At 39.7% G+C, this 14786-nt stretch overlaps 1 protein-coding gene across 1 annotated transcript in view; it reads left to right on the top strand.

The window, feature by feature from the left end:
• Positions 1 to 14786, top strand: part of ITGB5 (integrin subunit beta 5) — a 198748-nt gene that overhangs the window by 63736 nt on the left and 120226 nt on the right. The window contains exons 4-5 of the mRNA XM_020985996.2: positions 144 to 393; positions 13879 to 14047. Coding sequence (XP_020841655.1) covers positions 144 to 393; positions 13879 to 14047 — 419 coding nt within the window. The remainder of the gene's footprint in view (positions 1 to 143; positions 394 to 13878; positions 14048 to 14786) is intronic.

Raw genomic sequence — 14786 nt, 5'->3', positions numbered from 1 at the left:
TCTAGTGGCATTTTTCACAGATACTTTGACTTGACACATATACTCACTGAGGAAAATCTAGGGTAAATCAAGTTTGATGGAAATGATTTTTTTCTTCTGGTTATCATCTCCCTTTGAGGCTCTACATTTTTTTTTTGGCACAGGTGTCAAGACACCCTTCCGAGTCCAGGTGCGGCAGGTGGAGGATTACCCTGTGGACCTGTATTATTTGATGGACCTCTCTCTGTCCATGAAGGATGACTTGGACACGATCCGGAATCTGGGCACCAAGCTGGCTGAGGAGATGAGGAAACTCACCAGCAACTTCCGTTTGGGTTTTGGATCCTTTGTGGACAAGAACATCTCCCCCTTTTCCTATACTGCACCAAGATACCAAACCAACCCATGCATTGGGTAAGTAACCAGATTTTCTTGGGGTGGGCTTGTGAAGCCTGGGGGTGGGGGTGGGAATGGATGGTGAGGAATGAGGCAGCAGGACTCTTTCACCTTCAGTGAAGATGTGGAAGAAAAGATAGGAAGGAAATGTGTGACCTGGCTGTCAAGGCCGTGGCTGCTGATTTGATTAACAATGGCTGAGTTCCATCTTGCCATGGTACATGAAGAAGTGGGTTATTCCAAGCCTGGGTGAAGATCTCCCAGTTTTTTCTGAGGAGCAGTGGCCAGAGGTTTAGAGGGATCCTCTGTGGATCTTGGTTCTCTTCCTTCCCATGCCATAACCCCTCCTCAGAGCGATGTTTCCACTGCTGGAAAGGATTTAAGGGTTTGGAAGATGTCCCCCGGATGCTATTACCTTTAGTTGGCAGTGCCTCAGTTGAGTAATGTTGGGGTGGGGAAAGTGAAGTGACGGATGGCTTAGATTTTCCTAAACTTAACTCTGTTGCTCCTCCTGACACCATCTTTCTGTGGACCCAATTAAAGTTTTTAGGTGGGATCATAGGATCATGGATCTAGGCCTGGGAGGAACCTTAGAATCCTCTAGTCTAACCCTTTCATTTTATAGATGAGGAAACTGAGTCCCAGAGAGGTTGTGACTTGCCCAAGGTCTCACAGTAAGTAGCAGAGCTGATATTTGAAGTCAAAGCCATTATCCTAAATTTAGCAAAAAGTTCCCTATGCCCTCTGCTGTACCACATTGCCTCCTGTAGAAAACAGCTTTGAAGTCTAAGCTAAATAAAAGAATTCTTCACATTGCTATGTCCTATTAAAAGCAAAATTTTAGCCTGTGGCTTATTGTTTTGTCTGCGTGGGCCCAGGCTCCATTGTAGCAATAGCTCCTGTGGTTGGTTGCTTGGTGGGCAGAAGGCTGAGTATGCAAGCCTGACCAGTCACACTAATGGAGAACCTGTTACATGGGGCAGTAATCCATAGCTCTGCATGTGGTTCTCTGCTTTCACCCTTTGGGAAAGCTTCCCATAAATGTGAGATGCTTGTGCCATGGAAGTAGATGTAGGCTGTCTGAAATTGGCAGAGCATGAAGAGCCAGCCCAGAGCATGAACTGTTTAAACTGTTCAAGTGATTACGTGTCATTGAGTTAAAGCCTGTTTCTCTTAGCTGCATGCCCATCCATTTTTATAGATACCAGGAGGTGGGCAGTCTACCGCCGGTGTGAGATACTTGATCCCTGGCTCTCTGAGCATAAAAGAAGCCAGCAGGGAATGGGATTGTTTTCAAGGGGACATACGAGAGATAACATGGGATTCTTGCTGTTCAAAAGTGGCCGTACTCAAGCTGAGAGGCCTAGGATCTTAAAAATAATAACAGCATTTGTATAGGACTTTAAGGTTTACAACAATAATACTAATAACTAGCGTTTATATGTGTGTTTTTTCATTTGGTCCTCACAACAACCTTGTGAAGTAGGTACTGTTATTATCCCCATTTTACAGATGAGGAAACTGAAGCACAGATATATTTTTTCTTTCCAAAATGACTTGCTCAGAGTCACATAGCTAGTAAAGTGACTGAGGTAGGATTCTGAACCTGGCTCTTCCTGACTCCAAATCTAGCATTCAGTCGACTAAGTCCAAGGTGTCAAACTGGCCGCCAGCAGACACTCCTGCTGTCGTTGTTCAGTCATTTCAGTCTGACTCTCTGTGACCCCATTTGAGGTTTTCTTGGCAAAGATACTGGAGTGGTTTGCCATTTCCTTCTCCAGCTCATTTTACAGATGAGGAAACTGAGACAAACAGGGTTAAGTGACTTGCCCAGGGTCACACATCTAGTAAGTGTCTGAGGCCAGATTTGAACTCAAGAAGATGAGTCTTCCTGATTCAGGCCCAGCCCACCAGCTGCCCAGACACTCCTGTGTATGTACAATTAACAAAATAAATAAAAATACAATAGAACATAGATTGTGTTAATATGTTATTTTCTTTTTTTGGCTAGGCAAAAAGGTTAAGTGACTTGCCCAGAGTCACACAGCTAGTGAGTGTTATGTGTCTGAGGCCAGATTTGAACTCAGGTTCTCCTGACTCCAGGGCCAGTGCTCTATCCACTACACCACCTGGCTGCCCCTAATATGTTGTTTTCTAAGTCAGTGTGCAGCCCTCATGGATCCTTATTTACAGTTTAGTGGCTCTTGTTTCCATTTGAGCTTGACATGACTGCATGATACCATTCTTTTTTTTGGTAGAGGATTGGATTGTTTTAACAGATTGAGCACAATAAAATGCCCCATTGAAATTTGCAAGTACCTGAGCAAATAGGTTTGTTGAAGTTTCCTGTTATTGAGCTAGTTATACTCGGCTCTCATCCTTGGACATGCTTCCTCCAATAGTACAGATTGTCCTCTCTCCATGCCTTTTTACCCTTATCCATGTCGTACATAAATCTAACCCAACGAATTCGAAAGATTCTTCTCGATCTCGTGATATCATGTGATTACTGGTAGAGCACACATGCTGTCCATGGGTTATCCTTTGCTCTCACTCCATGACTGATCTACCTCCTTTTCCTGTCCAACACCCCTCTGATGCTGCTTTCCTTTAGCAGTTCTTCATTGCTGCAGTCTGCTGTCTCCTGTCGCTCACCTCTCCACTGTCCTTTGGATCACCCACAACTTGAGTTGTTTAGAGTCTGTGGTATTTCATGAATCATAGTCCTGAGAATATAAATGTGAAATAGATGGGCGTCTCCTTCCAAGAGAGGCACTGGGTCATTAAAAAGCACCCTGCAATTTTCTGAAGTGAATCCAATCCACTCTCCTTCTCTTCATTTCCGGGCCTGGCTCATTGTCCCTCTAGAATGTTTGTCCAAATTATATGCACTAATGGATTAGCTCTGTAGGTTTTACATCCAACTGGTTATCAGTTTGGATAAAAAACATTCTTCATCCACTTGGCTTTTCCTGTGTGGAGAATCTCTTAGAATCCCTCGTTTCCTCCAAGATTCTGTACAAGTGCTATCTTCATGAAGCCTTTTTTGGTTTCTCCCACCTTAGGTTGCTAATGTCTCTTCCTACCCAAATTTATATTGTATTTATATTGTATCTGTTTTTTGTATTTTACTTATATTTACATTGTCTCTTCTGACAGAATGGAAGCTCTTTCATTTTTGTCTTTGCTTCCCCAGAGGCATAGTGCCTCACACAGAGCAACCCTTAATAATTGCTTTTTCATTGACTTATTGGATAGAGCAAATTCTTTTGAGTAGCTTTATTTATTGTTATCTAGACCTACATTTTTATCCATGTAGGAAAGTCCTAGCTAGGAAACTCCCTCAAATCAACACAGCCTTTACTTTGTCGGTGTGTATCTTGTTTAAGAGACTACAGTGTTCTGGGTCTTGCTGCGGTCAGCACAATGTCTTCTGCAAAAAGGAGCCTCTGAAGAGTCTCACTGTCTATAAGAGGAATTTTGACTCTGTTGGACATTATCTATGACAGTAGTAAATATCTCTGGAGAATATGCAGTAGTTATCAGTAATCAGAGGGAGGTAGAACAAAGTTACCCCTGCTGTTTGATCTTTCAAGGAATCTCATATGATTTTGACACACACACGGGAGATTCCTTTTTGGAAGATTTGCTGTAGTTATCCCCCTCTTTTTTTGTGACTTTCTTCTTAGAGATCAAAAGTGTTGTTTTATAACATGATCGAATCATAATCCAAATATTACATGTTTCATCATTATGAGGTCTAGCAGTTTGAATGGTTGGTGAGGGTTAAATAGTGACTAGGAGATTTGTCAGATGTGACCATGTCCATTACCTAATTTTTTACAAGTGAAAGGTTGCATGAAGGAAATAAAATTCCCAGTAATTTCCCCCTAGTTGAAGGAAGGAATGTTTTGTGCAGTGACTGGTCTCTTGAATGATGTGATAGTCAAAGTCATTTTAAAATACAGTGAAACATCAGAGTGAGACTTTAGTATTAATAGATGTTATTATATGCACACCTGCAGAGGCAGTGTAGTGGTGTAGGTAAGAGAGAGCTAATCTTGGAGTCAAGAAGATGGGTTCAAGTATCACCTTTGACATATACTGGGTTGTAGAATCCTTAACAAGTCACTTAAACCCTCAGAGTCTAGGGTAATTAAGACTTGAAGACAATATTTGGCAGAGTAGGTGTGGATATGCATTGGTTGAGGGTATTTCCTTAAACAAAGGAAATCTAGGCATTCCCTAAATCTGTGAAATGCAGGTCCGGACCCCCAAAAAGCGTATCCATGAGAGTAATAATAATGTATTTATTAGAGAGCTTTGGACTTTACAAAGTAGTTAGCACATTGTAGCACTTGAAGACTATTGATGTGAAAAAGAAGTCTTTTTTTTTTTTGGCAGTGAGCAGCTTGGGATCATTGAAAACACTTTGCAATTTCTTATATGTTCAGCTTAGTTGCTTCCTCTTATTTAATTTTGGATCTAGCTCATGGTCCATAGACAGATTGTCCATACCCAAGATATTTATACAATGACCTTCTCATTGAACTATTCATCCAGTTTCATGTAATCTGGGTAATATATAATTTTCATTCACTTTATTTTTCTAATGAATATAGAATTATTCCAACTGAATGTAGATTTCATTTGTAGTTCTTGACAAAATTACTACAGTGTCATGAATAAGTAGAAACAGTTGGAGATTCTGACAAATGATAAGGAATCCTATTGAACTCCATACAGGACTTGCTTCATGTTCATAGTATATTTCTCCCTGTTTTATGCCTTGTTTGACTTACATCATTGAACAAAGTTACCTCTGAAGGCATATCTGACTTAGAGAACTTTATTTTTTTCATTTAATAGTATTCTATTTTTTCCAGTTGTAATATGTAAAGATAGTTTTCAACATTTACTTTTATAAGATTTTAAGTTCCAAATTTTTTCCTCCCTCCTTCCCTCCTGTCTCTTTCCTCCCTTCCCCTTTCCCCTTCCCAAGATGGCAAGCAATCTGATATATGCTGTAGAACTTTATATAATATTAATTTATATGTGAAAGATACCTTGTTTGGGGAGAACCTTTAAGGCTACCTTTTCTTTTTCTACCCAGTCAAATTTGTTTTTGAAAAAAAAAATGAGCAAATAAAAGTCAGTAGAGATTCATGTTCTCTTAAAACCCTATTAGAGAAATTAATCTCTTTGATGACATCAGTGTTTCTTTCCTGACTCCTTCAACTCCTTATTGTTTTCAGTATGTTTAGTGACTAATTGCCTGTCTCCTCCTTTTTTCATCAAGGATACCTTCAATGTATGCATAGACCGTTCTCATAAAGATTTTTATACATTTGAAAAAAATAGGCATATTGCTTAGTAGAGGTTGCCTTCTTGGTAATCTTTATTTATCTATTTATTCATCCATCCATCCATTTATTTATTAATTCATTTGTTCATTTATTGTGGGAAGGGGTTTGAGGGAAGTACCATATGTGATCATGTCCCCTACTCTGAAATATTGCCCTCTTTTAGATCTTAAAAGTTGGTATGAATTTCTTTTTTTGTTTGTTTCATTTACATTTTTCTGTTTTAAGAAATGAATCTGTTGTAATTTTGGTCCTCTCTGAGAAACCTTAGCATCTATTCAGAGAGTACCTGACGTAATGTGAATAAAGTGTTAGACTTGAGGCCAGCAAACCTGTGCCTGAGCCTTAATCCTGACCTTACTTAGCTGCAGGATAAACTTTGACAGGTTCCTTTAACTTTGAGCTTCACTTGCCTCCTCTGTGTAAAGCAGATGATACTACTTGCTAGGCAAGTGACGGAACCTCTCAGAACCTTAGGCTACTTAACCATGAAATAAGGATAACAACGCTTGTGCTATCAAACTCAAGGAGTTTTTGTGAAGAAAGTATTTTGTAAGCTAATGTAGTGAGCTACACTGGAAATTCTTGTTTTTTAACCTGCATATGAATTGCACTGTGTACTCTACAGAGCCCATGAGATGGGCATTAAACACAGTTATGTCCATGTCCCCATTGGTAAGCCACAGAATGGTGCTTTGTTCATCTGGTTACAGTAAACTATCTGCAGTGAATCTGGACATTGTTGAAATCTAGGTATATTGAACATTTGACAGAATCTCTTGTGTTCTGCTTCTGGACAGAATGCTTTGAGATGGGTTAGATTAGATCAGTGGTTCATGGACCCCTGAGACCCTACTAAGGGGACTGCAAGGTCAAAACTACTTTCTTTTTTAAAAGAATATCTTATTTTTTCCCTAATTACATATAATAGTAATTTTGACATTTGTTGTTGTTGTTTTTAAAGTTTTGAGTTCTAAATTCTGTCCTTCTCTCCCTGAGATGATAAGCAATGTGCCATAGGCTATATATGTGTGTGTGTGTGTGTGTGTAATACTGTAAAACTTTGCATATTAGTCATTTTGTAGGAGAAAATTTGAACTAAAAAAGAAAGTGAAAATGGTATGCTTTGATCTATATGCTATCAATGCTTTCTCTGGAGGGGGATAGCATTTTTCATCATATGGCCTTTGGAATTGTCTTGAGTCATTGTATTGCTGACAATAACTAAGTCATTCACAGTTGATCATTTCTACAGTATTGCCGTTACTGTGTACAATGTTCTACTGGTTCTACTCAGTTCAATTTGCATCAGTTCATGTGAGTCTTTGCAGGTTTATCTGCAAGTGTCCTGCCCATCCTTTCTTATAGCGCAGTAATATTTCATTACAATCGTTCAGCCATTCCTCAATTGATGGGCATCCTCCCAATTTCCAATTCTTTGCTACCACAGGAAGAGCTGCTATAAATATCTTAGAACATATAGGTCATTTTCTTTTTTCTTTGATCTCTTTGGGATACAGAGCTAGTAGTGGCATTGCTGGTCAAAAGGCATGCACAGTTTTATAGCCCATTGGGCATAGTTCCAAATTGCACTCCAGAATGGTTGGATCAGTTCACAATTCCACCAAAAGTGCCTTAGTGTCTCAATTTTTCCATATCCCTTCCAACATTTGTTGTTTTGCTTTTCTGTCATGTTAGCCAATCCATGAGGTAGTACCACAGAGTTGTTTTAATTTGCATTTCTGTAGTCAATAGTAATTTAGAGCATGTTTTCACATGACTAAAGATAACTTTACTTTCTTTGTCTGAAAACAGCCTGTTCATATCTTTTGACCATTTATCAGTTAGGGAATTGACTCATATTTTAATAAATTTGACTTAGTTCTCTGTATATTTGAGAAATCAGAGATACTTGTGGTGAAAATTTTTTCTCAGTTATGTTTTCCTTCTGATTTTAGTTGCATTGGTTTTGTTTGTGCAAAGCCTTTTAAATTTAATATAATCAAAATTATCCATTTTACATTTTGTAAGCTTTCTATATTAAGAATATTAATAACTATAATACACATAAACAAAAGTACTTCAGGGTCCTCTGCAATTTTTAAGAATGTTGGGTCCTAAGATTACTTTATGTTGAAAACTGAGTTTTTGGGTCTCTGAGAACCTTATCTGGACTCGGTGAAAACTAGGTGGTCTAGTTAGGTGAATTCAGATATGATTAAATGCCTGGACCCAAGGAGTTATCATTAAGTGATTGATGTCAAATGGAAGGGAGCATTTTAGTGCAATGCTCCAGGGATCTGTCGTTGCCCCTGTGCTGTTCAGAATTTTTTTAAATCAATGACTTAAGATTCTGAAAGCCAAGGGGCAGGCTGGTTAGTGTGTAGACTCAGGATGGCCAATACATTGCATGACAGAGTCAAAATCCAAGAAAACAGATCGGCTAAAAACAGTGGGGAAAATCAAATAAGGTGAATCTTAATAGGGCTAAATGTAATTTCTAAATTGAGAAAAAATCAGCTTCAGAAGTGCACCATAGGGAGGTGCTGGCTAGATTTCCATTCCTAACGGGCAGCCACAATGCTTAACGGTGTCCTATGCTACATTAACAGGGGTGATAATGTCCATGGGCAGTGAGGTGTACTGGATAGAGCTGACTTTGGAGCCAGGAAGACCTGGGTTCAAGTCTTACCTCTAGGACATACCAACTATGAGTTCCTAAGGAAGTCATTGAAACTCTCAGGGCTTTATTTAACCCAGTGGTATTAAGCTCAAATGAAAATGGGGCCACTAATCCCAACATAAGGATCTCTTGACTTAGTTTTAGAATGTTATATTTTCTGTGTTTTATTGCATTTTTGGTTATTTAATAAATATTTCCCAATTACATTTTAATCTGTTTAGGCTGCACCCCAAGTGCATGTTTGACACGTCTGCCTTGTTATTTGTCCTTCATTTTTGAAGAGGATCGATGATGTCACAGGGTGATAGACTTAAGCAACTCTTTATGACTCTGAGTAGCAGAGAAGGTGGTGAGCTGCACTGGTGGTAAAAAGGAGTTTCCTGACCAGAGAATATGAATGAAAAGTTCTTCACTACTCTGATCCCGTCTGAAGTTCTGGGCACTACATTTTAGGAAAGCTATAGAATTAGTGTATCTAGAAGAAAGTGACAGAAATGCTGAGAGGACTGGCAAACCTTCTATGGGAGGGTTGCTTGAAGGAATAAGGGGCATTTAGCCTGGAGAAGAGAAGACATGGTGGCAGAGAGGAGCCATGGTGACTGTCTTTCAAGTATCTAGAGGGGTAGCATGTGGAAGAAACATTTGGCTTGTGTATGTCACTAGAGGGAAGAATTAGGAGTAACTGGTTGTTGGAAGCTACAGAGAGGCAGATTAAGACTCAAAATAAGCAAACATTAGGTCTGTCCACAAGAGGAATGGGCTACTTGGGGGACAGTGACTTCCCTTGAATTGGAGGTCTTCAGGCAGAGACTGGGTGACCACTTGCTGGAGATGTTTTGGAAGAGATTCTTGGCAAAGTGTGGTTTGGACTAGATCAGCAGTTCTCAACCTTGGGTACACATACCCTCAGGGGGTATCAGAAACTTATTAAGAGGGTACATGGAATATTTGGGAAATAACTCTTGCCCTATTGCAATTAATCTCTTTTTTATGCAAACATGCACAGGAAAGTCTATAATATATTTACTTTTATATTGAATAGGGGTGTAGGAAGGTTTATTGAAAGCCAAAGAATATGGGGTCCATAGAAGGTTGGGAACTCTCCTGGGTGACATGGCCTCTGAAGTCCCTCCTGATGCTTAGATTCTGAACAAACTATGATGGAACGTTTTTTTCTCTAAGTTTTTTTTAAAAAATCACATAACACTAATTCTGCATACTGAGAAAACATTTCTTGCTTCCTGCATGAGGGGAAAATCAGACATGTCATCAACTGTAGCTGAGTGCCTCAAAACATCCTAACTAACCCGCATAGAAAAAAACCCAGTTAAGGTACTGGATTGACCAGTAGTGCAAAATACAAGTATATTGTCATAAATAATAATTATAATCGTACAATATAAGCAACATTCAAGAGCTTGGAAGAATCAATAAAGAGAACTCAAGATCACTTTTGAATTGTCTCTGCTGGATTGATAACACTTGTTTCCATTTGTCAGCTCTCTTTAGGTCGTGGGCATCAGCCATTTTTCCTCCTGCTGCTGTCAGCTGTGTACAGGCAGTGTGGCAGAGTAGAACACCTCCTACCTACCTAGAGTCCAAAGACCTGGGTTTGATCCATGTCTCTGTCACTTATTAGCTGTGTGACTTTGAGCATATCAATTAATTTGGGCCTTGATTTCCTCATCTAAAGTGAAGTGGTTGACCTAGATAATCTCTAAGGTCATCCCTTCTAGCTCTAAATCCTGTGATCCTTGGATTTCTGTTGTTGTTCCATCATTTCTGACTCTCCACAACCCCATTTGGGGCTTTCTTGGCAAAGATACTGGAGTGGTTTGCCATTTCTGTGCTGTCTTAAAAAAAAAGGAAATCTATGATAGTGAAACATTTGTACACTCACTGAGATAGATTCTCACTTATAAATGTATTCACATTTTGCATAAATATAAAGATAGGTGAAGATGGGGTAGGGGTGAGGGAGAGTGGAAAGAATGGGAAGAATGGGAGGACCAGGGGAGTCTTGGTAGAGGTGATCTATACCTGCAGACTTTCTAATCCTCCTCTGGACTACTTGATTCCAGACAGGATGAGGACTGAGAGAGCCACAACTTATATTTTGAAATTATGGCAGTATAACACAATGACAAGAGGCTATGCTTTTTCTCAACTGAGAGGTCCTGTGATCAGGATTAATACTAGACCTTTGAAATGTTACAGCTTACTTTTTACTTTTAACCAAACACAAAAGGTGACTCATTGATTAGAGTGCTGGGCCTGGAATCATAAACACCTGAGTTAAAAAATCTGGCCTCAGATACTTACTAGGTTTGTGACACTAGGCAAGTCACTTAACCTCTCTTTGTCTTATTCCACTGAAGAAGGAAATGGCAAACCACTCCAGTATCTTTGCCAAGAACACCCCATGGACAGTGGTCCATGGGGTCATGAAAAGTTAGACACAACTGAATGACTGAACAACAACAAACACAATTTCATAGTAAATGGAGTTTTTTAGCAAGGCTAACAACCACGGTGGATAATTGTTCCTTTAACCTCCCCAGATTACTCTCTTCTCTCTCTCCACCTCAAATCAAAAAACAGAGCCCATACAAATGGGAAAAGGACCCACATGTACAAAAATATTTACAGCAGCTCTTTTTGTGGTGGCAAAGAATTGGAAAGTGAGAGGATGCGCATCAATTGGCGAATGGATGGCTGAACAAGCTGTAGTATAGGAATGTAATGGAACACTATTGCACTGTAGGAAATGGTGAGCAGGCAGACTTTAGAAAAACCTGGAAAGACTTGTATGAAATGACACTGAGTGAAATGAGCAGAACCAGGAGAACATCTCCAAAGGTCTCATGATGGAAAATGTTATCCATGTCCAAAGAAAGAGCTATGGAGTTTGAATGTAGATTGAAGCATACTATTTGCTATTTTTTTTTCTGTTTTGTTTTCTCTTTCTTGTGATTCCTCCTATTGGTTCTAATTCTTCCTTACAACATCACCAGTGTGAAAATATGTTTACTAGGAATGCATATGTACAGTCTATATCAGATTGCACACCAGCTTGGGAAAGGAGGGGGAGAAAAATTTTGAACTCAAAAGCTTATGGAAATGATTGTTGATAAATCAAAATAAATTAATTTAAAAAACCAGCCCATCCTTATATGGCCCAAGTGATGTATTTTTTTCAACTCTACAGTAATTCATGAGGATCAACTACTAAAAGCCTGCAATTTGCACTAATCTGATCCTGGATCCTTAAAATACTAAAATATCTTACAGGGGATTGGGCCTAGCCCTGTGATTTCATTGGTACAGGAAACTCCCATCCAAAGAAACTCTGTTAATGCAAATTGTCAGCTTCTCTACAACTTCAAATCTTAGAGATTTACGTAGAATATTGAAGTTAAGTTACTTTTGCAGGAGATGCACAGCTAATATGTGTCAGAAGTGGGATCATCCTGGCTCCCAGGCCTCTTGCTAGCCACTGTGCAGAACTGCCTCTCACATTGCCTTCAAACACAATGTAGCACAAGGAAGGACAGTGGAGTATTTATCCTCAGATACATGGAGCCAGCAAGATATTCCCTGCCCAAATCTTTTAGTGCTTACTTGTTATAGTGTATACGGAGTATTTGCTTTTTGTTAACAATTTTCTTAAAAAAAAGTAAAACCGCCTTTCACCCTTTGTGGGCTTTAATTTTTTTTTAAATCCATACTATTTTTTCCCCTGTACTGTAGCAATAGGCTTCCATTTTAATGATATGATGTAGTTATTTTTCTGCCTTTTCAAGCTTATTTAAACAGAATTTAAACAGAGTTTGATGGGGATAATTGTGACACTGATAGGAAGAAAAGTGTCTGTAGTTCCTAAAGGAGAAGTGATTGCCAACCCCTCTTGGAAACCTGAAAAGTGCATCCTGTAGGTTGTGCCTGCCCAGGCCTGCACTAGTGTCCAGGTTGGATTCCTCCGAATTTTGATTAAGCCTTCATCTCTTCCTTAAGGGTGAAGGTATCTCTTAGCATCCTGTACCAAACGTCTTGCCCTGTTTTACATACACCCTGGCTTTGTTCTTGATGGTTTTTCATCTTTAATTACTGATCATTGCATTATGTACTAGGGTGTTAGCTCCTTGGGGACAGAAACCAGGTGTCTTAGCTTATCTTTGTAACTCAAGCACCTAGCACAGTAGGCACCTGATAAGCATTTGATGAAAAAGGTGAATTCAAATCAATTCATCTGGGAGACAGACTTGTCTTTCAGTGAGCATTTATTAAACATAGACTAGATGCCAGATCATGCTCAGTTCAAGTAATTATTAAGCACCCACTTTGTGCATGGCCAATATATTGTGTGCTAAGAATATATAGACAAAAAAGGAAAAGCAAGCCTGGCTGTGTTGTAGCTCTCAGTGAGGTCAGATAACTGTGTGGTTGTGGAATGTGTTCTGGCATCTCATTGTGGGGGATTATTCAAGAGAGATTTACATTTCTTAGCAGCAAGGGTGAGAGGCAGCTTGACGTGATGGAAATAGTGCCAGACATGGCATCAGGGTAGACCTGGGTTCAAATCCTGCCTCTGACACTTGTGATTTTTTTTTTAAATTTAGGAGAAGCACCCTTTCTGAGCCTTAGGTTTTTTTTCTGTGTGTGTCTACAAAATGGGGCTAACAAATACCCGTTGTACTTCCACAGGGTACAAATGAGATAATGTTGATAAAGTAAATGTCTGATGTCGTTCTTACATGGCGCATTTCCTCTTATAGCCTTCTTTAGAATGTTCCTACTTCTTCCTCACTTCTCTCTCTAATAATATCCTTACCCTTCTCTCTGTCTGAAGCTTATACCTCTTCAAAGACTAGTTCAAATCTGAACTCCTCCATAAAGCTTTCCCCATTCAGTGTGTTTCGCAGGAGCAGCCAGGTGGTGGGTGGGCATAGTGGATAGAGCATTGAGTCTGGAGTCAGGAAGACCTGAATTCAAATCCTGTCTGAGATACCTACTAGCTGTGTGACCCTGGGCAATTCATTTAACTTCTGACTCAGTTTCTTCATCTGCAAAATGGGGCAAATACTAGCACCTACCTCTCAGAATTGTTGCGTGAAGATCAGTGAGATATTTGCAAAATGCTTGGCACATGGGTGCTTAGTAAATGTTTGTTCACTTCTTTCTTTGATGCTCCCATAACCTTTCTCATATGTTCCACCCATATGGTCCATAGTGTCATGGGTATCTATCCTACCTTAGCTCAACTCCATGAGGACAGGGACCATGTCTTTATACCTCCAACGGGACCTAACAAGGTGCCACACGCATGTAATCATAACTGTTGAATGTCTCAGTGTTTTTGTACCCTCCCTTCTCGGTGAGAATGCACTGAGCATGTTTCTGCTTACAATATGGTAATGTGGGTGAAAAAGTGGCTCTGAGACTATTATTTCTCCCCAGTTACAAGTTGTTTCCACACTGCGTCCCGTCCTTTGGCTTCCGTCATCTGCTGTCTTTAACGGATAAAGTCGATAGCTTCAATGAAGAAGTTAAAAAACAGAGGGTGTCCAGAAACAGAGATGCTCCTGAAGGGGGCTTTGATGCAATACTCCAGGCAGCTGTATGCAAGGTAAGTTTTTTTCAGTGTGTGTGAGTAAAATTAAGCCCTGTGTGTGTGTGTGTGTATGTGTGTATGTCTGCACTTCTGTGGGGTTTTACTTTGTACATGCAGTGTTTCCACACAAATTCCGCAGGACTCCAGCCCATGGCTCTCTTCCACTGTTTACATCAGAGGGTGTGCCTTAGCAAGAACCTTGAGTAGGTCTACGGCAGCGCACATCTGTGGGGTGATAGATTTGTGTCTCTGTCTCTGGGTGGGGCCATGAGATACTTTTTGGCCAGGAAAGTACTACTCTGTTCATGTGCGCGAACGGCTTGTTTATTGTCATTCAAAGGGAAAGAATTGACTTCATTTATGCTGTGATGTTCTGGGAGCTTTCTGGGATGATTTTTGGGATACCACATTGTGACTGTAGCCTCCATGGAAATCTCCTGGAAGAGAAGGAAACAAATTTCATGTTTCCTTGTTCTTTTAACATGCTTGTCTCCTATTACTCTATAACATGAGGAGCTCATGGGGAGAGGAGGAAAATCCTAGGTGGGAAGTGACTGATAGTGTATTTTGAGAAATTGTAATGTTATAAATGGTATTTGAGGATCATGGCTTGTTGACTGCCCCAGGAAGACTGGGTAAGAAGAATTAATAAGGCAGTATTCTCCAATCTTTGTGAGTATGGAGATCCCTTTTTAACTTAAAAATATTTCTCAGACTCATGCAGGATAATAGTTATACTATGTACATTGACTGA

The sequence above is a fragment of the Phascolarctos cinereus genome, unplaced genomic scaffold (assembly GCF_003287225.1).
Source record: "Phascolarctos cinereus isolate Bilbo 61053 unplaced genomic scaffold, phaCin_HiC Scaffold_726;HRSCAF=1367, whole genome shotgun sequence".
Taxonomy (NCBI): Eukaryota; Metazoa; Chordata; class Mammalia; order Diprotodontia; family Phascolarctidae; genus Phascolarctos; species Phascolarctos cinereus.
Note: the sequence above shows the minus strand (reverse complement) of the source record. Positions and strands in the feature narration are given on the sequence as shown.